Source organism: Ostrinia furnacalis, unplaced genomic scaffold, assembly GCF_004193835.3.
Source record: "Ostrinia furnacalis isolate ACB-3 unplaced genomic scaffold, ASM419383v2 OfSCF7487, whole genome shotgun sequence".
In the NCBI taxonomy this organism is placed as follows: domain Eukaryota; kingdom Metazoa; phylum Arthropoda; class Insecta; order Lepidoptera; family Crambidae; genus Ostrinia; species Ostrinia furnacalis.
The window spans coordinates 456179-479415 of NW_021137726.1; the positions used below are offsets into that span (position 1 = coordinate 456179).

Below are 23237 nucleotides of genomic sequence, written 5' to 3' on the forward strand. Positions count from 1 at the left end.
TAAGAGCCTGTAGTGTCACCTGTGTGGACTTTAGGTTTTTAACTTTTAAAGAATCATGAAACTGGGACTGCACTGGGTGGTAAATTGGTTAATCTTAATTCTTTCAAGTTTCAAATATTTATTTCAACAATAATATCTTTGGGATGAAATAGTTAAAGATTTGTTTGAATAGCCTTTTTACATAATAGCAAGTTCTCTAATAGTACTCCAGACAGATGTAGTACAGTCTATGAAAAAAAAAATTTTAAATTTTGCAAAGGAAAAGCAATTTTTACTTTATAATAATAATAATAAATGATTCTTTATTCAAGTAACCAGGACTCAGTTTGTTAGTAACAATTGCACATAAAAACTATGTTAGTTGAAACAAGATGTAAAATAAATACTTTGCAAATTAACTTTCAAAAGTTTATTTTATTACTAAGTAGGTACAGAGAATTTTGTGATATCGAAAACAGTAAACTGTAGATCTAAAATAAACTGAAGACAGTCTAGAGTCTAGACTTTTGGCCCAGACGATCCGCCCTAAAGTCTAGCCAGACTGGGCGTTTCATTACCCTTTCATAAATATTACTCGGTTTTGTCCTAGTTTTTTACCCCCGGAGTGTCTGCTTACATTGAGTTTATACTTAACTTGACAAACATTTGAGTAATAGTCAGAACCCCATCAGACTATACGAGTAGATTTAGCAAAAAATTTGGTAGCACCTCTTTTTCCATCGGGGTTGAACATGGGTCAATTCTTTTGTGATTTTGGAATCAAACATGTTTTTTATTTGTGACATAAAATAGTGTACAATGCATTACCTATGTCCTCCCAAAACAGTTCAAAGTCAAATGCAAATCAAAATCAGAAATATTTTACTCAATCTTGACCAAGTATTTTGGGCTCTANGGCACTTATGTACGTCAAAGATAATTAAAAAAGGTCCTTAAGGGGCACTTTACTTAAATGTCTCCTTATTTTTTGGGCTCTACCAGCGCTTCGAAACAAACATGGCAAATGCTGAGAAGAAACTATTCAAGTATTAGTTATGAAATCCGTTGTACCATTAATTTGTAAGTTGACTAAAAGTCTGGCTAAATCCATGCAGAGCGCCCATTCCATTAATGGCTAATGGCTAATGAGTCCAAGTTTGCAACTCCGAAGCTGGGGAGCTTCTGTAGCGGAGTGTTGGTAACCGAAGCTGACAGTAGCTGGTAGGTGGCTACAATAGGGATGACGACTGGGTAATGGTAATGAAATCGAAATTCTATTTAGTCCGTAAGACAGATAATTAGAAAATATTAGACTCATATTTCTTATTTTTTCCATAATCGAATAATTACAGTATTATATTGAGTTGAAATGTCGCGTGACGTCACTTTTGAGTAAAAATTCTACTCAAGCGTGACGTATTGCGCCATTTCAACTCGATGTAGCACTGTTATTATTTAATTATTTAATTATGAAAAATATGAGTCTAATATTTTCTAATTATCTGTCTGACGGACTAATAATTGAAATTTTGTCATCTAGCCTATTACAGTGAGTGTCCTTTGTTGTTCTTGTTTCTATGTGAAACTACTGAACTGAAATAGAAACTGTTGATAATCTTAGGCACTTTCTTATTTTAACTTTGACAAACGCCAAAACTCTGTCAAACTCCACACAATAAACACCCTTTAACGTTATGTTATAGTTACGGTCAAAGTTAGGTTGCGCAACTCAGCCTTAGCCATAACATGAGTGACATTGGTGAGGAGCTTCGGTTGGTAGCGGAGTCTTCGTAACCGAATCTGACAGTAGCTGGTCGCTGTTCGTTTCAGCCAAATGACGTCCACTGCTGGACAAAGGCCCCCTCCCAGTGCACTCGCTGTAGTAGGTGGCAATCACAGTGAGTGTTCTTTGTTTCCTTGTTAATACTTATTCACTGGATGGCTACCTTAGTGAGTGTCCTTTGTTTCTATGTTAATCTACTTTCACTGGGCTGAAACAAGAACTTCTGACTGGTGATACCTTTACGGAACATGAATGACATTGGTCATCGTCTGCCTGTTCGTTCGTAGGATGTAGGTACACAATCATTCGTGGTGGATTAAAGTTTTTGATCGTTGCGCCGCGTCTTGTTTTTATGTAGGTAACTATTTCACTAGGTGAAGCAATAGCGAATTCACAAATGTTACTTTGTCTAAGGGGGATGATGGCTTGCGTTGATGATCTTAACACGGGGTTTGTTTGGCTGGATAAATCATCATCAACACTCGATTGAGATTTAGCATTTAGGGTATACGAGTATGTATATCCAAATAATTGCATCATAAAGGTTTGCTTCTTGTAACTTACTTATTTGCTACCGAAATACATTATTTATAAAATAAAAAACATATCCACAAATAAAACTGATGATTTAATGAGCACGTCTTCTGTGACGTCACGAGGGATGCAGGCTCCGAACTAATTTCCCACCGCGGCGCTAGTATCGCTCGTAAAACGTGCGTCGGACGAGCGCGCACATAAGGGAGGCACAATAGAAAGTAGTGAAGTTGGCACGGCAATATGTGTTGCTTTAAACTTTTGGATTTTTTTAAATTATTTAATTCAATAGACATCAAAAACTAGGATAATCAATCGTAATTATCCATTAATCTACGTAAGGCAACGAGGAATTTGAGAGTCGCATGAGCTATGGAGCGCCGAAAATCTACAGATGTTCTCTAACAGTAATAGGATCGCGAAAGAACATGGCTGGCCATTTTCACTCCTAACTTTTTATATGAAAATTTTATTTACTCTGCAATTACCAAGATTGCCAAATGATTTTGACCTTACATACATGACGTTCATACATACATTTTATACCACATTATATTTGCACGCTCGTGTCACGGTGCCATCATGATGTTCAACGTACATCGTCGGCGACCAAACTTATGTCAATAGGCTAGTTGCCTAAAAAAATTTTTTTAGTCCGTAATGTTTAATATCAAAAAATATTGGACACATATATTTTTATTTGTCAATCTAACAAATAATTACATAGTTATGGTGCGTTGAAGTTGCGCACGACGTCACAACGTGCGGCATTTTTAAGCAAGCGTTGACGTCACGGACCTCTTCTTATGAACTTTGGGGCGCTTTATCTCTTTAAATTTTCATTAGTTTGAAAAAGTGAAAAATACGTGTAGTGAAAAAGTGAAAAATACGTATACGTGTAGAGTATTTTTTGATAAGTTAACTGACGGACTAATTAAAACTCTTGCTTTTTGACCCAGGCAACATCCCCATTCGGTCGAAAAACAGTCCTACTGTACCTATTTCTACTATATCACGCCTTAGGGACTAGGTTCGACTCCCGCTGCGAATCGAGGCTTATACAACGCGTATGAACTCGTATACTTTATGATTTATGTGCGCAAGCTTCACAACATGTTTTGCTACAAATTCTTTTGGAAGGATATGGATGGCGTTGGAATTTTAGAAGGTAGGGTTGGTAAAGTGAAATTCGTATATATTTTTGATCGTCTTGGATCTAATTGTCTTATAATATTATAATGTCAATCAAAAATGAAAACTGATCATAAGAATAAGGCATTGATGGTTTCCGTAGACACGGTAATAATATCATACAGTATTGTAACTTCATATAAACAGACGAAACGGAACTTTCTTTCGAAATTCAAATCTCGGTATGCGCTCGGTATGCAAAAGTCGGGGGTGTCGCGAATGTGCCGAATGGACGTCGGTGGCCAAGTGTTAAAAATGACAAAACTGATTGAATTTGAGTGACCGTCATTTACGGTCAAATTGTTCAAAAACTAGTCAAATTGTCATTTTAAGTCAGTTTGATTTCAAATGAAAATTATATTGTATTAAACCAGCTTTTGCCCACGACTTCGCTCGCCCGAAATTTACGTAACAGATCATTATGATTATTAAAGTTTCAAAATTATTTACGTAGTTTTAAATAAATTAAATCTACTTATCACAAAACAACACACATTTTTAACCTATTCCATTCACAAAGTAATTTGTTTGTCTAACTAAATAAAAAAATACAATCACAAAACTAGATAGAAATTCTAAGTAAGCTAAGGCAGATGTAATTAAACTGGGTACTGTACTGTAGGTGGGCAGCCCTATCGCATGTTGTCATACTGTGACGTACCGCGCGACTATTGACATTTATTTAAAAAATATGGCCGACTTGGAATACTGTATAGATAGTATTACCGTGCCGTAGAGTCTCAGGATTAGATGACTTTGGTCAACTCTTTTTGACTTTTGTCCAGTAGTGGGAAAGTTTAGGCAATTTAAAACATTTGTTTAACGTCTCGTGTTGCTAAGGACTCTGCAGAATTAATTAAAGCGATTAATCCTGTTGTTGTGATTCCACTACCTAATAAAAAGGAGCGCCATATTTGTTCTCCCCTATCCGTCCCCCGGACACGGCCTGAGCCGAGGTCCGAGCCTACCGTGGCGCCCTCAGGCCGCGTCCGTAGTCCCCTCGATCGGGCCCACTAGAGTGAGCCCGCCGTAGGCTGGACTTTGGTCCAACACCGCGGTGGGCAACCCTCTAGTTGGGTTCGCCACTGATCGGGCGCCTTATGCGCTCGATACGGCCCGATCGCGAACGTCGGTCTGCGACCGACGCGGACGAGCCTGGGCTTCACTCCGCGAAGCCCACACTCGGCCTCGTCGGCACGCGCACCGACGATCGCCAAACGGCTAGAGTACCTTCTGTACTCGCCACTCTGCCCGGTGAAGCTGGAAAAGCTCCTCAAGCTACCAGCGCGCGTCCCTTCAAAAAAAAAAAAAAAAAAACCTCTTTACCGCGTATTGGAAACTGATAAGGATCTAAAGAAGCAAATATTTTTAATTAATAACATTGATAAGCAATATAATATCGCACTCGTCGAAGAACGTACATACTTATCCGTCATAGAAAACCTACACAGAGACAGAGCAATATCAAAGTTTTCCCGCTCAGTAACAGAAACTGCAGCTAGCGCAAACATTAGCAGCACCACGGAGTAAATAATCTGCTGTGAGTCTGTACGATGTCGGCTTCTACAAACTTTGACGGTTGTGCTTAAGTTTCCATAATGCTGTTTATATTAATCCGCTTTTACCGCTGGGGTAAACGAGTTTTTGAGCGGTTAAAGCGTAGTATAACTCGCTCTTCAGCTTGGTTAGGAAAAGTCGCTGGCAGAAGCTGGATGCGACTTGCTGAAGAGATGTTAAAATGGCGCATACTTATTAGGGGAAGCCTTTGTCCAGCAGTAGATAGGCCGATGATGCTTGATAATGATGATGAAAGGTGAATATGGTGCTGACATAACACCTATGGAAAGCTCCCTTTGTTATTCTGGTCTTAGATATTTTATGATTTTCATTTAATGATTAATTTTACAAATTAATTTATTATCCCCATATTGCAGTATGTAGGTATACCCTTTTCATAAACGATAATGCAATACAACCCTATTATCTATAACTCAAAAGAATAACATCTTGGCATGTTTACCTCAGTTTTCTCCTTGCAAACGTGCAAATACTAATTTAATCATATTAACAACCTCCTTCATATTAGAACTTGCGCCAGCCGCAAATACAAACCCGGAGTAAATATAATCCAGACATCTGGCTCCAACTTTAAGTATATAATTTCTATTTGCTAGAATAAGTACATTTACTTCGGAACTCTTTGAAGTCGTTATAAAATTCCTGACATTAGCCAGAGCGGTAGGGACGCGGCGGCAATTTTATCGATAGAAAGTATCAAAGAAGAAAACTTTCCGAGATAATTGAGGTCGATATTGGATATTTCATATTAAAAGTTAGGACGTTATTAAAGTTGAGTTTGACTACGTTTGATTTATTAATCATACTTACCTTTATTTTTTATTAAAACTTATTTCCTGCCCCAACGGCCATCGTCTCTACGAGCTATGTGCCCCGCCCACTGCCACTTGATTTTAGCAATTCTGCGAGCTATGTCGGTTACTTTGGTTCTCCTACGGATCTCCTCATTTCTGATTCGATCACGCAGGGAAACTCCGAGCATAGCCCGCTCCATCGCCCTTTGGGTGACCTTGAGCCTTCTTATGAGGCCCATAGTAAGCGACCACGTTCTCGAGTGGCGACCACGGGCTGGAAAACGTAGCGTGGGCAGGCCTCCTACTAGGTGGACCGACGATCTGGTAAAGGTCGCGGGAAGAGCCTGGATGCGGGCAGCGCAGGACCGTTCATTGTGGAAAACCTTGGGGGAGGCCTTTGTCCAGCAGTGGACGTCATTTGGCTGAAACGAACGAAAACTTATTTTGCCAGTCAGTAGTATACCTACGTTTAGAATTAATACTGACAAGGCAAATATCAGACTCAAATAATGTACGGATCAAAGACTGATAGTTGATGAATAAGTGAGAAAAAAGTCTAAAATCTTCGAATTCGTTGTGAATGACAATAGAAATCCACTATTGCATTCTTATATGCTTTTAGTTTCATACAGAATGATCCGGTAATCAGCCCTCAATGGCACTTCACCAAATCTGACCGTTTGCGTGCATCTATTGAGTAGGTGGTTGTATCACGCCGCAAAATTTTAAACATGGGATAATTTCTGTTGATTTTCAACAGCTGAAATTGTTATTTCTATCGACAACGTTTACGGCCATCACTATAAACTCAAATGCTGTACCAGTCTCTTGCTGATCTAATTAAAGTGTAGTCACCGAGCAGGTGGAGCCGTGCGTTGCTAATGGTCCTTCATTAAGGACTGGTGGCTTTCCTCCATTCGAGCGTCTTGTTTGTTACAATATGGTGGTACAAATATACTGCTAAAATCTGTTTTTAAGTAAACCAGAATGACAAAAATATCATAAATTATAATGCAGTCTACACACTAAACCCGCTGACACACGACATAATTCGTCGACTTTGGACATGTCAAAAGTCAAAGAAAGTAGAAGTCGTCGACATAAAGTAAAAATTCTTTTGAAATAAAAGTTTGGTGTGTGACTTTTTACACACCAAAATTTTATTTCAAAATAATCTTTAGAAGGGCTCTTTCTTTAGCCCTTTAATGATCAAGTTTGTATGCCTTCTCTTTTAAAATATATTCCATGGGCTTAAGCAACAGGCATTGAATGAGTTTACAGAATACAATACAAAATACAGGTGCGATTGTGGTCAAATACCTGCCTTGTTATGTATACAGGNATTCGGTCGAAAAACAGTCCTACTGTACCTATTTCTACTATATCACGCCTTAGGGACTAGGTTCGACTCCCGCTGCGAATCGAGGCTTATAGAACGCGTATGAACTCGTATACTTTATGATTTATGTGCGCAAGCTTCACAACATGTTTTGCTACAAATTCTTTTGGAAGGATATGGATGGCGTTGAAATTTTAGAAGGTAGGGTTGGTGAAGTAAAATTCGTATATATTTTAGATCGTCTTGGATCTAATTGTCTTATAATATTATGATGTCAATCAAAAATGAAAACTGATCATAAGAATAAGGCGTTGATGGTTTCCCTAGTCTCAGAATTAGTAGACTTTCACTAACTCTTTTTTTACTTTTGTCCAGCAGTGGGAAAGTCTAAGCAAGCTAAAATATTTGTTTCCCATCTCGTGTTGTTCTGCAGAATTAATTATACGATTAATCTTGTTATTGTGCTTCTACTATCTAATAAAAAGGGCTACCTATTTACTGCATACTTTAAACTGATAAGGATCCAAAGAAGCAAATATTTTTAATTAATAACATTGATAAGCAATATAATATACGTACTCATACTTATCCGTCATAGAAAACCTACACAGAGACAGAGCAATATCAAAGTTTTCCCGCTCAGTAACAGAAACTGCAGCGAGCGCAAACATTAGCAGCACCACGGAGTAAATAATCTGCTGTGAGTCTGTACGATGTCGGATTCTACAAACTTTGACGGTTGTGCTTAAGTTTCCATAATGCTGTTTATATTAATCCGCTTTTCTTCGTTTCAGCCAAATGACGTCCACTGCTGGACAAAGGCCTCCCCCAAGGTTTTCCACAATGAACGGTCCTGCGCTGCCCGCATCCAGGCTCTTCCCGCGACCTTTACCAGATCGTCGGTCCACCTAGCTTTACCGCTGGGGTAAACGAGTTTTTGAGCGATTAAAGCTCAGTATAACTCGCTCTCCAGCTTGGTTAGGAAAAAACGCTGGCTGATGCTGGAAGCGACTAGCTAAGAGATGTTAAAATGGCGGATACTTATTAGGGGAAGCCTTTGTCCAGCAGTAGATAGGCCGATGATGCTTGATGATGATAATGAAATGATTCTTGATGATGAAAGGTGAATATGGTGATGACATAACACCTATGGAAAGCTCCCTTTGTTATTCTGGTCTTAGATATTTTATGATTTTCATTTAATGATTAATTTTACAAATTAATTTATTATCCCAATATTGTAGTATGTAGGTATACTCTTTTCATAAACGATAATGCAATACAACTCTATTATTTATAACTCAAAAGAATCACAATGAAATGTTTTAACGCAGTTTTCTCCTCGCAAACGTGCAAATACTAATTTAATCAATTAACTAACCTCCTTCATATTAGAACTTGCGCCAGCCGCAAAAATACAACCCCGGAGTAAATATAATCCAGACATCTGGCTCCAACTTTAAGTATATAATTTCTATTTGCTAGAATAAGTACATTTACTTCGGAACTCTTTGGAGTCGTTATAAAATTCCTGACATTAGCCAGAGCGGTAGGGACGCGGCGGGCATTTTATCGATAGAAAGTATCTAAGAAGAAAACTTTCCGAGATAATTGAGGTCGATATTAGATATTTCATATTAAAAGTTAGGACGTTATTAAAGTTGAGTTTGAGTTCGTTTGATTTATTAATCATACTTACCTTTATTTTTGATTTAAACATAATTTCCAGTCAATATACATACGTTTGAAAACAAGATGCGATATAGGTATTTGATTAAAATAAAATATGGATCAGATCAGATGGGAACAAAGATCAATTTGATGAACAAGTGAGAAAACGTCTAAGAATTATAGCACTACGAGTTCTATGAGTAAACAGTTAATCACGCTGCTTTATTTTAAATCCTGCCTAAAATAATTCTGTTCATTTTCAGCAGCTCAGTGATTATTATTTCTATCGACAAGGTTCACGGCCATCACTATAAACTCAAATGCTGTACCAGTCTCTTGCTGATCTAATTAAAGTTTAGTCACCGAGCAGGTGGAGCCGTGCGTTGCTAATGGTCCTTCATTAAGGAATGGTGGCTTCCCTCCACCGGAGCGTCTTGTTTGTTACAATATGGTAGAACAAAAATACTGCTAAAATCTGTTTTAAGTAGACCAGAATGAGAAAAATATCATAAATTATAATACAGTCTACCTACCAAACCTGCCGACCTGCCGATTCGCCCACGTATCTCGTCAACTTTTGTCATGTTGTCAAAAGTCCAAGAAAGTAGAAGTCGTCGACATGATTCTTTTGAAGTAAAGATTATTTTGAAATAAAAGTTCGGCGTGTGAAAAGATCCCTTAAAAGATCAAGTTTGTATGCCTTCTCTTTTAAAAAATATTCCAAGGCCTTAAGAAACAGGCATCCAATGAGTTTACAGAAACTATTCGTAAATTATCCTCCATCGTGTGTCAGGCAGAAGTAGTTGGAAGAACATAAAGTACCTACCTAAATTGTTTTGATTACTTTGGCAAGTTTACTACGATTTTGGTGTGAAAATCGTCGTCTTTGTTTACTTTCTTGATGCATTGTTTTACGTACATTTTGCATCATAAACTCCTTGCTTTAGTTTGAGTTTCTACAACGCTCTAAAGTCTACAATGATGTAAGAACATCTTTTACCGCGCTTTACTTACAAAAGCGCAGTGTCACGCGAAAAAACTCCAACCAAGATAATTCTTGGAGGGTAAAAATTGTAACTTTTCGCATTTTACACCACGACACAGACACTACCTAATCTAAGTTGGAGAAAGCAATTTTAAAATACGCGATGTCCGCTCCCACGTCAGCACGCTGAAATATTGCGGCGTGCCACGACTTAATAGAAAAGGACGCAAGATAAATTGTTGTCAGCTTTCCTTGTCATGCGGAGATGAATGTTCGATGTTGCTCGAGGAAATTGTAAATTGAAGTCATATTTTCGAAGTGATAGGATTGGATGAGTAATAACGAGGAGTTTCTATTGGCAGCCGAGTTGAGTGATTGGTGCATTTTTTATTAATTTTGCTAAGGAAAGCCAGGGAGCTGCTCCTTTATTCTTTTATGTAAGCCTTCTTTATTACGTACATTAAACGGCATTTTGTTGGCAGAGTAGACTTTTCCGGTCGTCTCTAGGGAGATAATGTATTTTGATCAGTTTTGATCCTAAAATAGTAAATAAAATTGATTGTCAGCTTCAAATAACTATGCAAGTTAAATTATTTCCAGGTAGCACTTAAGAATGCAAATTTTTTGTGATTTTAAGAAATGCAATCAGTTAAGAACATTGTCTGAGAAAGAGACCGATTTGGTTCTTTACTGATTTTGAGACTTGAGTTAAGGCATTGAAATAATATTATTGTATAACATATGAGTCAATACAATAATGTTGTATTTTCTTCACCAGGTACAACTCCAAGCTGACAACTCTAGCGCTACCGTCGGTGATCTTCGAGCCCAAGTTCCGAGGGGCTGTGAGGAACCTGGTCTACTCCGACTTGCCTGGTCAGCCGCCGAGGAGGCAGGAGCTGAGGCATTCCAGGGACTTGAAGGTGAGTTGCTTTGGATTTAGTTTCAGATCTTACCAAAAGGATACGTTCAGGACTGAATTGAAACTCGCATGGATTCAGGCCTTCAATTGGTTCAAGTTTAATTTTTGTTGGATTTTTTATTGCCGGTCAAACTGTAGATTCTGGAGTGGGAACAAGAGGTGGGAACAGACAGAACACAGTCTGGACATTGTCATTAGATTAAAACCCTGTGTCCAGAGTCTGCCTGAGATTAAATACATTTTTAGCGTCGTTTTGTAATACAGGCGAGATGAGTAGTTTTTACACTCGCTTCATGGCCCACTAACTCTCACCTTGAAGTTCTTTTTTATCTTGTGAATGTTAAAACAGAATTTTCTCTAATTAATACTAATTATACTCCAGAGTATACTATAGCAGCAGTTAAGCTCCAAAAAGTTTCAGTTCTTGAAATTTTCAGCGCCATCCATAACACAATTTCAAACAAAAATCTTAATAAATTCAAAATATACCTGTACCTCGCGCCTTAACCGTTTCATTTCACGCGATACCTTCGAATTAATTCCCCGAAAACGCCTCCCCTAAAGTAGCAGTTGCATACCATTTCAATATCCACAAATCTACGAAACGAGGCCAAATCCCCAGTACAAGACTTGCAGTAAGATAACTTTAAATTCTCACATTCCGGGACAATATTTCATAAACGTCTCAATTTGGTAGGTCGTCGGCACGTTGTGTCACAGCCAAATGAATCCGGACCCTGTTGTGAATTGTGTAAAGCTCAAATCTCGGTGTGGCGACAGTTTTCAGCAAATCCGACCAAGAATTCCCATTGAGCGTTTCTTATCCCAGGCGGCTCGTGGCAAGTACGCCGAGGTTAAAGGAAAAGATGGGGAAAAATAATGTTATTTAAAATTTTCCTGAAATTCTGAAAACTTGAAAATTAACACTTCTAATTATTTCAAAANTGTCGAAAACTTTGGGCTTATAAAATAAAAAATGGCTTAAAAGGCGTGAATACAGCTACTTATTTATAGAACCTATCTTTGTTTAAAGTTGAATTGTGAACTACTACTAGATATAAACGTTTTGAAATAAGGGATTCAAAATCATTCTCCATCATTCGCTGCGGCAATGATACCGTACCGTAGGAAAGGGAATAAACCGCCATGACGTGTTACTTTTTCCTTTTCAACCAAACTAGGTTGCTTATCTATAAATAAATAAATATAAATAAATAAATATCCNTTTCAAAAACTTTGGGCTTTTAAATTAAAAATTGGCTTAAAACGCGTGAATACAGAGCTACGTATTTATAGAATCTATCTTTGTTTAAAGTTGAATTGTGAACTACTACTAGATATAAACCTTTCGACAAAATAAGGGATTCAAAATCATTATCTACCATTCGCTGCGGTATCATTGTTCCAGCATAGGAGTTGTTACGATAACGGGAACAAACTACCTTCTTGTTTTTCCTTTTCAACTAATTACTGGGTTGCTTATTCAAATATGAGATAGGTTTGGTTACGTTTAGGTTATAATTTCCTTACAATCTGTTTACATTTTTTAAAACCATCGTTTATTTTTCATTCACTGACCTCAGAAACGTGAAAGCTTCCCTCGAGCCTTTCCGTCATATTACGTGAATGATAATATATCGTTTATTTCAAATGTCCGTATTGACTGTGCAATAGGTACAGCACGCCGCAGAAGTTTACATTTCGTCGCCCTATGGCTTTTGGAATAAGATTCAAAATGTTGATGTGTTGACTGTATACAAGCTATCTCGACCGCTGTCAGCGCTGGCTGTTCATAAAGACAAATTGAGGCCTTTTGAAACACAAGCATTGAAAACATTCGTCTATTTGTTTGATAGCTAAATGGACCTTTGGATTTTGTTTAGAAGAATATTTGAAAGGTTGAGAGTGCTTAGTGTCTACTCACGGACATTGCCCGCGGGCGGCGTGACCGGAGGGAGCGGCGAGCGTTCGGCGAACGAACGAGCAATGTTCGGTTCGCGAGCGAACATCTAAGAAGACGATCCTGACGCACTCTCTTCAACGACTTTGCACTAAACGGTCTCGATATTATTGTAAATTTATACCGAATATACAATTAATTTTATACAGTCCACTCTTTTCATTTATTAACTTCCACTACACTCACTATCGAAGTAACACTTAGTAATTATTTCAAACCAGCTTAATACTGGATTATTTCAGTGCCATCAAAATTTTTTTGAAAACTTTAATCTGATTATTATAAAGGTGGTTTTTAGACAAGTACCTACCATCTAATAAAGCTAAATATTACATGACATACGCCCGTATTCACAAACATTACTATGAGGTCTCACAGTGGTATAGGGTGACACATGAACCAATCACAGAGCTCTATTAAACGCTGTGCGTTCGGTTTGCTGCTTCACTTAAGCAAGCATCGTTTGTGAATACGGACGACAGACTCTAACGCCCGTATTCACAAACATTACTATGAGGTCTCACAGTGCGCGTGGACGCACAGGGTGACACACGAACCAATCACAGAGCACTACTCAACGCTGTGCGTTTGATTTGCTGCATCCCTTAAGCAAGCATCGTTTGGGAATACGGACGACAGACTCTTAAGTACAGTTTACACTAGTTGTAGGTGCAAGAGCTTCAATAAAATGCTACATTTGCTTACAAGACAGTGTGCAACGCCCAACGTGTCCTAATTTTATTACAACGTAACATTTCAGCTCTTATTACCCATTCTGGCTTTGTAAATTTAATCGCCACTATAACAAGCTGCGCAAACAGCGTCATGTGACAAAGGGGTATGTTTTGCTCGTGTTTGCTTTTATATTTTGGCAGAGTTCGGTCTGATGAGCGCAGAGGTCCGGTCGGGAAATGCTTGTGATATTGTAGTTGGGATTCTGGGGTAAGGTTGTGGGTTTTTATCCCACTATTTTTTCTAATCGTAGCGTGGGCAAGCCTCCTACTAGGTGGACCGACGATTTGGTAAAGGTCGCGGGAGGAGGAGAATGTGGGCAGCGCAGGACCGTGAATTGTGGAAAACCTTGGAGGAGGCCTTTGTCCAGCAGTGGACGACATTTGGCTGAAACGAACGAACGAACGAAAGACATTTTTTTAAAACGTTAAATAACACGTATTAAACATGTTAAAGGAAAAGGCACTTTATAACTTTTAATTAGTGATTAACAGTGGAAAGTTACATTTTAATGATGTTGTTTGAATAGCAAGCTCAGTAGCGATTACTCGTAAATCAATCAAATAGTGATCTGAGTGTCTTGAACTTTTATCACACGATCAATATAAATTTTATCGTACATTAAACTTAAATATTAAATGAAATTACTCTGTCCAAAATTAAATGTATGTTTTCAACTTGGATTAATTTATAAGTTACATACGTGATATTGCTATGAGCTTATTGCTTATAACTTCTTATGTACCTACTAGCAGTAAGTATGGGAAAATATTTAATGGCACACGTGCTTGAGTGACGTGACTTTCCGATCCCGGGAATACCGTCAAAGTAAAAAATCCCGGTAATCTTGCAGCGAGTCACGGTGAAACGGGAATTTTGCAACGCGATTGACTTCGAGAGCCACGTGGGAGGGGGAGGGGGACTTACAAAGGGCTTTGGAGGGGGACTTTCAAATTTTTAACAAGGCGGTGTTTTGAGACGTAACGATTCCGACAAATGTTGGATGTTGGGGAAGAAAAATACGGGTAGCTTGTTAGTAGGTAGGGTGCTTGATGTGTAGCTAAAAATACTCGCAGCATTCAGGATATATTGGTCGCAGGTAAAATAATCGGTATTATTGATCCTTCTAATTTATATCTACAAGTCTGTTGGTCATTATAAAGGGAAAATTTTGGGTTACCAATCTACATCTTTACTACATAATTATAAAACAAAGTCGCTTTCCTGTCTGTCACTATGTATGCTTTAAATCTTTAAAACTACGCAACGGATTTTGATGCGGTTTTTTAATAGATAGAGTGATTCATGAGGATGGTTTATAGGTATGTATACTTAGCACCTGTTCGAAGTCGGGGCGGGTCGCTAGGGTATAATTATAAAATCATCTTTACATAAATCTGAGAAAACTGCCTGTAGTCATGCTACATGCTAGAGTTTGGTTTTTAAATCTTTTTGTAAACTACTATGAACTAAAATGTATTTCTTTTACTTTTTACAATTAATCACAGCCTGGTTGTAATACGACTCTTATTTATGACACAGTTTGGCGACGGGAATATTATACCTAAAGACGAGTCTTCATTTGGGGAAAATTCAAACATCTTTTCATCTCGTAGAGTCTTTATTACGCAGAATTCTAGGCCATGTACACCCAGACGATGTTGATTGGGGATTCAGGACTGCCTGTGCTTTATTTATTACATAAATAAGGCTGTAGATAAACTGATTCGTTTGTCTCTTTTGGGTTTTGTGCGTAATTTGAAAGAAAATGAAGTGATCTAATAAAACGTTTACTTACGGTGAATTAATCACATTGTTAACGTTATGTACAGACGCACACATAAAGTTACTCATGTTTGTTGCAAAATACCTCCTATTGCAATTATATTAAGAGCCCGCAGTGCTTAACTTGACACAAGAGCAAGTGTTGTAGGTACCTATAGAAGGCTTACCTATAGACGTGAAATCAAATAGTTTATTCAATACATAGGCCCATATTGCAGGCACTTATACACGTCCAAAATATAGTTTGCCCTACCACCACTTCGGGACAACATATGGGCTGATGCTGAGAGAAGTGGCGGAAGAAACTCAGTCACCTTTGTCAGTCTCTTTTTCAATCCAATACAGTAATTTTATAGCTTACATGACACGTAATAAGTGCGAGCTAGGCAGGTAAAGTCCACGCACTTTTGTTATTTTATATCTAAAAAAATAAACACACAAATTGATAGAATTAAACATATTCGTATAGATTAGTAATACGTGATTACTCGTACGTTAGGTTAGTTTCAAAGAGGGATAATCTCATCACCTGTTCTTACCCACTAAATATAAATAGGTAACGAGTTGTGAAACTAAAACGTGACCTAGAGCGGGGATCACAGCTTTGCAAAACCAGCAGTCCTTCAAGAAGGTATACCTACCTAGGTATACCCACCTTTTTTAGGAGATAATCGAAGAATAGCAAAAAATAAGTCAATTTTTTGGATCGGTTCGCTCGATTGAATTGAGATAGGCAATGGACAGATGTGCGCTCTGACAATGATGAAGCGATATAAATAAAATAGTTTTTCTCTGAATGTTATTTTATCATATAAAATGAAGTATGTGACACACAAAGGTGAACCTTCGCTAAACATTCATGAAGCCTAAGTTATAGTACGAAATATTTACATTTTGTGGTTATAGTGACAGAGCCAAATATGTAGCTTTACAAATACAATTACAACCCATACCTAATCGATATGATGGTGTTATTACAAAAAAAAAACTTAAACACACGTTAATCACGTGTTTGATTGACATTTCCATGTTAAATGACAATTTAAGCAAGCGTTCAAAACCCGTTTAACTTTTTGTAATAAGCCTCATAATGTTTTCTTATTTTCATAAGTTTTGTTTTCGGAGCGGTGGATATTTTTTCCCAGATTCCTATTTAAATATAGGTACACTGAAAATGTCTTACCAGTTTTTTCTTTTCCCCCAATTTATTTGAACCCTGTTTCGTAAGACTGTCCACTCACTGCCCTTCCATCAACCGTTATCTTTGGACGTAACTTCAGAACCATTTAAGATGCGATCAACCGTCAGCACCTCAGATCATAGAAGGGAAGTCAGCACATTGCAGTGTTTTTGTTATCTTACTTATCTTTAATCTATGTTAATTCCTTGTCTAAATGTTTGTTTGTAGATTACTTTTACGGTTCAACAAGTGTACATACCTACATAAATACAACATAACTACGTACCTAAATAAATTCACCGTAAAAACTAGTGACATTTTACTCTTTAAATCTAATAATGATATGAACTTATAATAAGCTTAGCGTATACTATAATTGTGTAGTATTATGTTACAAAGTCCTGTGATTTATTTTACCTTAAACTTTTTCATGGTATTTCTTTCTCAAGGACCTCTATGAAATAATTAGCTAACGAAGAAAAAATCATCATCATCATCAACATTTCAGCCATAGGACGTCCACTGCTGAACATAGGAAGAAAAAGTGACATAGTTTAAATAAAACCTAGTAGAGTCGCGCCATAAACTTAAAATGAAAAATAGTAAACCTTAGTTAATTAACCACAATACAATTCAAATGCGTAAGTATTTTAATTAGCTGAAAATATGCTTCATTAAATTACATGACTGCGCGTAAACATTGCGGCCATGTTTGACGATTGTCTGGCCAAAGTAGGACATTCTCTTTACGGGCATTACGTACTAGGGCCGGGACGAAGCAGGGTTGCCAAAATTACTCTAAACAAAGACTTCGAAAAAGTAGGCTAATAAGTTTATTGTAAAATCAAGTCATTACTTTCAATCTATGGCATTGCATTTTTTTTACACGGGAATTATAGTATAACTAGCTTTCCGCCCGCGGCTTCGCGCGCGTGGACCCCTGAACCCTATGTTTTTCCAAAATAAAATTTAGCCTATGTTACTCGTGGATAATGTAGCTTTCGAATGGTGAAAGAATTTTTTAAATCGGCCCAGTACTTTTTGAGCCTATTCATTACAAACATACAAAAATACAAATCTTTCCTCTTTATAATATTAATGTAGATATAAGTATAATTATGCATTTTAATGGCTTGCCTTTTCGACTGGTTTTAAAAGTTTAAAAAAGTTACCTACCTATATTGCTGGAAAATAACAGAGTTTGGCAATAAAAAGTAATCGCAATCAGTTTTTTAGTGATGTTAAAGATAAAGCAAATAAATACAAATAACAGGTTTGTTGCTGTTATAAAGATATTGTCACAGTTTCGTCTGTAAAAAAAAAACAGAGTTTTCTGGGATGAGTAGCAGCCCTAGGCATAAGTATGGCGGTTTTGATGGCTCATTATTCCTAGGTAGTTATGGAGAGTCCTTGTTACCAGGACACTGCAAGGAGGCGCATGTTCAATGTCCTAGAGTGTTCGTTCGTTCGTTTCAGCCAAATGACGTCCACTGCTGGACAAAGCTAGGCCTCCTCCAAGGTTTTTCCCGCGACCTTTACGAGATCGTCGGTCCACCTAGTAGAAGACCTGCCCACACTACCTTTCCAGCCCGTGGTCGCCACTCGAGAACTTTTCTGCCCCAACGGCCATCGTCTCTACGAGCTATGTTCCCCGCCCACTGCCACTTGGTTTTAGCAATTCTGCGAGCTATGTCGGTCACTTAAGTTCTCCTGCGGATCTCCTCATTTCTGATTCGATCACGCAGGGAAACTCCAAGCAAGCCCGCTCCATCGCCCTTTGGGTGACCTTGAGCCTTCTTATGAGGCCCATAGTAAGCGACCACGTTTCATGTCCTAGAGTGTACTTACTTGTAACAGTTACAATATTATTTTTAACATCGTCATGGATAGGTACTGACGTTAATTGGTAACACAAGAACAAGTTTAAAAACAGTTAGGCTGAGTTGCATCACCTTACTTTAACGTCAAAAATCTNATCTATCTTCTATCTAAATTATAAAAGGAGAAACTGACTGACTTAGTGACATATCAACGCACAGCCTAAACGGCTAAACGTAGGCACTTGAAATTTGGAAGGGACGTAGCTTAGGTACCGTAGAGGTGCACTAAGAAAATAATTCTCGAAATTCCCACGGGAACGGGAATTAGCGGGAAAATCCTATGAAAAATCTAAACCGCTTAAGTTACACGCTTGAAATTTGGCATGCAGGCACCTTAGTAAACTTAAAGTTTAGCTACAACAGGATATTGCAAAATTCCCACGGGAACGGGAGTTAGCGAGAAAAAACATTTGTATGAAAAAATCTAAACCGCGTAAGATATATGAAGGGGGTAAAACGGGATCCACGCGTACGAAGTCGCGGGCGGCCGCTAGTTCAAACATAAGATAGGTTATGTTACGTTTAGGTTATAATTGATCTTCTTCCTGTATAATATCCTTACAATCTTTTTAAATAAATTAATAAATATCCTTGGACATTTTACACTGCGCCTCTAGTCCCAAACTAAGCAAAGCTATAGTACTATGGGTACCTACTAAAACCAACCATTTTAAAATCATTATTTATTTTTCATTCACTGTCCTCAGAAACGTGAAAGCTTCCCTCGAGCCTTTCCGTCATATTATGTGAATCATAATATATCGTTTATTTCAAATGTCCGTATTGACTGTGCAATAGGTACAACACGCCGCAGAAGTTTACATTTCGTCGCCCTATGGCTTTTGGAATAAGATTCAAAATGTTGATGTGTTGACTGTACACAAGCTATCTCGACCGCTGTCAGCGCTGGCTGTTCATAAAGACAAATTGAGGCCTTTTGAAACACAAGCATTGAAAACATTCGTCTATTTGTTTGATAGCTAAATGGACTTTTGGATTTTGTTTAGAAGAATATTTGAAAGGTTGAGAATGCTTAATAATTATTTCAAGCCCGCTTAATACTGGATTATTTAAGTACCATCAAAAATTTAATTGAAAACTTTAATCTGATTATTACTATAAAGGTTGTTTTTAGACAAGTATCTACCATCTAATAAAGCTAAATATTGACATGTACGCCCGTATTCACAAACATTAACTATAAGGTCTCACAGTACGCGTGGATACACAGGGTGACAAACGAATCAATCACAGAGCTCTATTCAACGCTGTGCGTTTGATTTTATGCTTCACTTAAGTAAGCATCATTGATGAATCATGCACGACGGTGAGGTGACGCGTTTAGTGGCGAACTTAGGTCCTAGGTTGGTAATATACCGGGTTCCCTGAATGTATCCATGGTGGGTAGGAATATTGGAGAACGCTTTCTTATATATTCCCGATCGCTAAAATATCCCCAAGAACTACACAAAACGTAGATATACTTTGTTTGTGATAGTTAATCAAAACTGTAGAGATGTGTGTTATTTAATTTCTGTGGTATTTAACTATGTAGTTCATCAAAACTTTAAAGATGTAATGCCGACAGAACTGAGTGTGCTCACTTAAGGAAAGACACTGATTCACGCTCGTATTCACAAACGATGATTGCTTAAGTAAGCAGCAAATCGAACGCACATCGTTGAATAGAGCTCTGTGTTGGTTCATGTGTCCCTGAGCATCCATGCGCACTGTGAGACCTCATAGTAATGTTTGTAAATACGGGCGTACCTAAGTACAGTTTACACTAGTTAGTAGGAACAAGAGCTTCAATAAAATGCTACATTTGCTTACAAGACAGTGTGCAACGCCCAACGTGTCCTAATTTTATTACAACGTAACATTTCAGCTCTTATTACCCATTCTGGCTTTGTAAATTTAATCGCCACTATAACAAGCTGCGCAAACAGCGTCATGTGACAAAGGGGTATGTTTTGCTCGTGTTTGCTTTTATATTTTGGCAGAGTTCGGTCTGATGAGCGCAGAGGTCCGGTCGGGAAATGCTTGTGATATTGTAGTGAGGATTCTGGGGTGAGGTTGTGGGTTTTACTTTTTATCACAATATTTTTTCTAAAATGTTAATTAACAGGTATTAAATTAAAACCTTCTTGTAAGAAAACACTTCACAACTTTTAATTAGTGATTAACAGTGGAAAGTTAAATTTAAATTATGTTAAGTTTGAACAGGGAGCTCAGTAGCGATTAAATCAACCAAATAGTGATCATGTTTCTTGAAATTGTATGAAAAGTTCAGTATTTTTTTTAAGATTATTAGCAATCGTCCCGTTAGCCCCTCGTGTTAAGCTAAATAAGCTTGTGTTACGAGTGGGCTCACCACAATAGTCGAGCGGCGCGGCGGTGGGAAAAATATTATCCTACGTAAACATAAATATTAATTAAATTGCTTTCTACAAAATTAAATATTATGACCGTAAATATCAACTTGCGGATCAATATAGTTCCGTACATTTCATTGCTATGAGCTTATGCCTTCTTTATGTACTAGCAGTAAGTATGGGAAAATATTTAATGGCACACGTGCTTGAGTGACGTGACTTTCCGATCCCGGGAATACCGTCAAAGTAAAAAATCCCGGTAATCTTGCAGCGAGTCACGGTGAAACGGGAATTTTGCAACGCGATTGATTTCGAGAGCCACGTGGGAGGGGGAGGGGGCAAAGGGCTTTGGAGGGGGACTTTCAAATTTTTAACAAGGCGGTGTTTTGAGACGTAACGATTCCGACAAATGTTGGATGTTGGGGAAGAAAAATACGGGTAGCTTGTTAGTAGGTAGGGTGCTTGATGTGTAGCTAAAAATACTCGCAGCATTCAGGATATATTGGTCGCAGGTAAAATAATCGGTATTATTGATCCTTCTAATTTATATCTACAAGGCTGTTGGTCATTATAAAGGGAAAATTTTGGGTTACCAATCTACATCTTCACTACATAATTATAAAACAAAGTCGCTTTCCTGTCTGTCACTATGTATGCTTTAAATCTTTAAAACTACGCAACGGATTTTGATGCGGTTTTTTAATAGATAGAGTGATTCATGAGGATGGTTTATAGGTATGTATACTTAGCACCCGTTCGAAGTCGGGGCGGGTCGCTAGAGTATAAATTATAAAATCATCTTTACATAAATCTGAGAAAACTGCCTGTAGTCATGCTACATGCTAGAGTTTGGTTTTTAAATCTTTTTGTAAACTACTATGAACTAAAATGTATTTCTTTTACTTTTTACAATTAATCACAGCCTGGTTGTAATACGACTCTTATTTATGACACAGTTTGGCGACGGGAATATTATACCTAAAGACGAGTCTTCATTTGGGGAAAATTCAAACATCTTTTCATCTCGTAGAGTCTTTATTACGCAGAATTCTAGGCCATGTACACACAGACGATGTTGATTGGGGATTCAGGACTGCCTGTGCTTTATTTATTACATAAATAAGGCTGTAGCTAAACTGATTCGTTTGTCTCTTTTGGGTTTTGTGCGTAATTTGAAAGAAAATCAAGTGATCTAATAAAACGTTTACTTAGGGTAAATTAATGACATTGTTATCATTATGTACAGACGCACACATCATTTTCATTTTCGCAAACGTGGTCGACCCAGGCAAACTTGGCGGCGCACTGTAGCGGACGAGGCGAAGAAGATCGGCAAGACCTGGAGCGAGATCAAGCGAGAAGCTCAAGACCGAACGCGATGGAGGACTGTTGTGGACGCCCTCTGCCCCATCTAGGGGACATAGGACCATAAGTCAAGTCACACATCATTTTTCCACGCACTTTTGTTATTTGATATCTAAAAAATAAACACGGAAATTGAACGAATTCAACATATTCGTAAAGTATAATAATACGTGATTACTCGTATGTTGGGATAGTTTCAAAGAGGGATAGTCTCATCACCTGTTCTTACCCACTAAATATAAGTAGGTAACGAGTTGTGAAACTGAAACGTGACTAGAGCGGAGAATGCAGCTTTGCAAAACCAGCAGTCCTTCAAGAAGGTATCCTACCTAGGTAATACCCACCTAGGTTTACCTTTGCTAGGAGATAATCGTAAGAATAGCAAAAAATACGTCAATTTTTCGGATCGGTTGGCTCGATTGAATTGAGGTAGGCTATGGACAGATGTGCGCTCTGACAATGATGAAGCGAAATAAATAAAATAGTTTTTCTCTGAATGTTATTTTATCATATAAAATGAAGTATGTGACACACAAAGATGTACCAACGCTAAACATTCATGAAGCCTAAGTTATAGCACGAAATATTTCCATTTTGTGGTTATAGTGACAGAGCCAAATATGCTCTCCTGAGCCACTCTGGTTTCCCTTCAATACGAATAAATATGAAGCTTATACAAATACCTACTTACAATCGCAAAACATATCTAATAAAATGGTGTTATTACAAAAAAAACTTAAACACACGTTAGACACGTGTTTATTAAAATGACATTTCCATATTAAATGACAATTTAACCAAGTGTTCAAAGTCCGTTTAACTTTTTGTAATAACACCCATTGTATTAGATATGTTTTCTTATTTTCATAAGTTTTGCTTTATGAACGGCGGATATTTTTTTCCAGATTCCTATTTAAATATACAAAGATAAGGTCTCACCCGTTTTTTCTTTCCCCCAAATTTATTTGAACCCTGTTTCGTCAGACTGTCCACTCACTGCCCTTCCATCAACGTTGTTATCTTTGGACGTAACTTCAGAACCATTTAAGATGCGATCAACCGTCAGCACATTGCAGTGTTTTTGTTATCTTTAATCTATGTTAATTCCTTGTCTAAATGTTTGTTTGTAGATTACTTTTCTGGTTCAACAAGTGTACCTACCTACATATAACACAAAATACCTA

The 23237-nt window shown here is 37.7% G+C and overlaps 1 protein-coding gene across 1 annotated transcript in view; it reads left to right on the top strand.

The window, feature by feature from the left end:
• LOC114364917 (neurexin-2-like) overlaps positions 1–23237 on the top strand; it is a 144164-nt gene that overhangs the window by 84445 nt on the left and 36482 nt on the right. The window contains exon 4 of the mRNA XM_028321275.1: positions 10633–10777. Within this exon, the coding sequence (XP_028177076.1) occupies positions 10633–10777 (145 nt within the window). The remainder of the gene's footprint in view (positions 1–10632; positions 10778–23237) is intronic.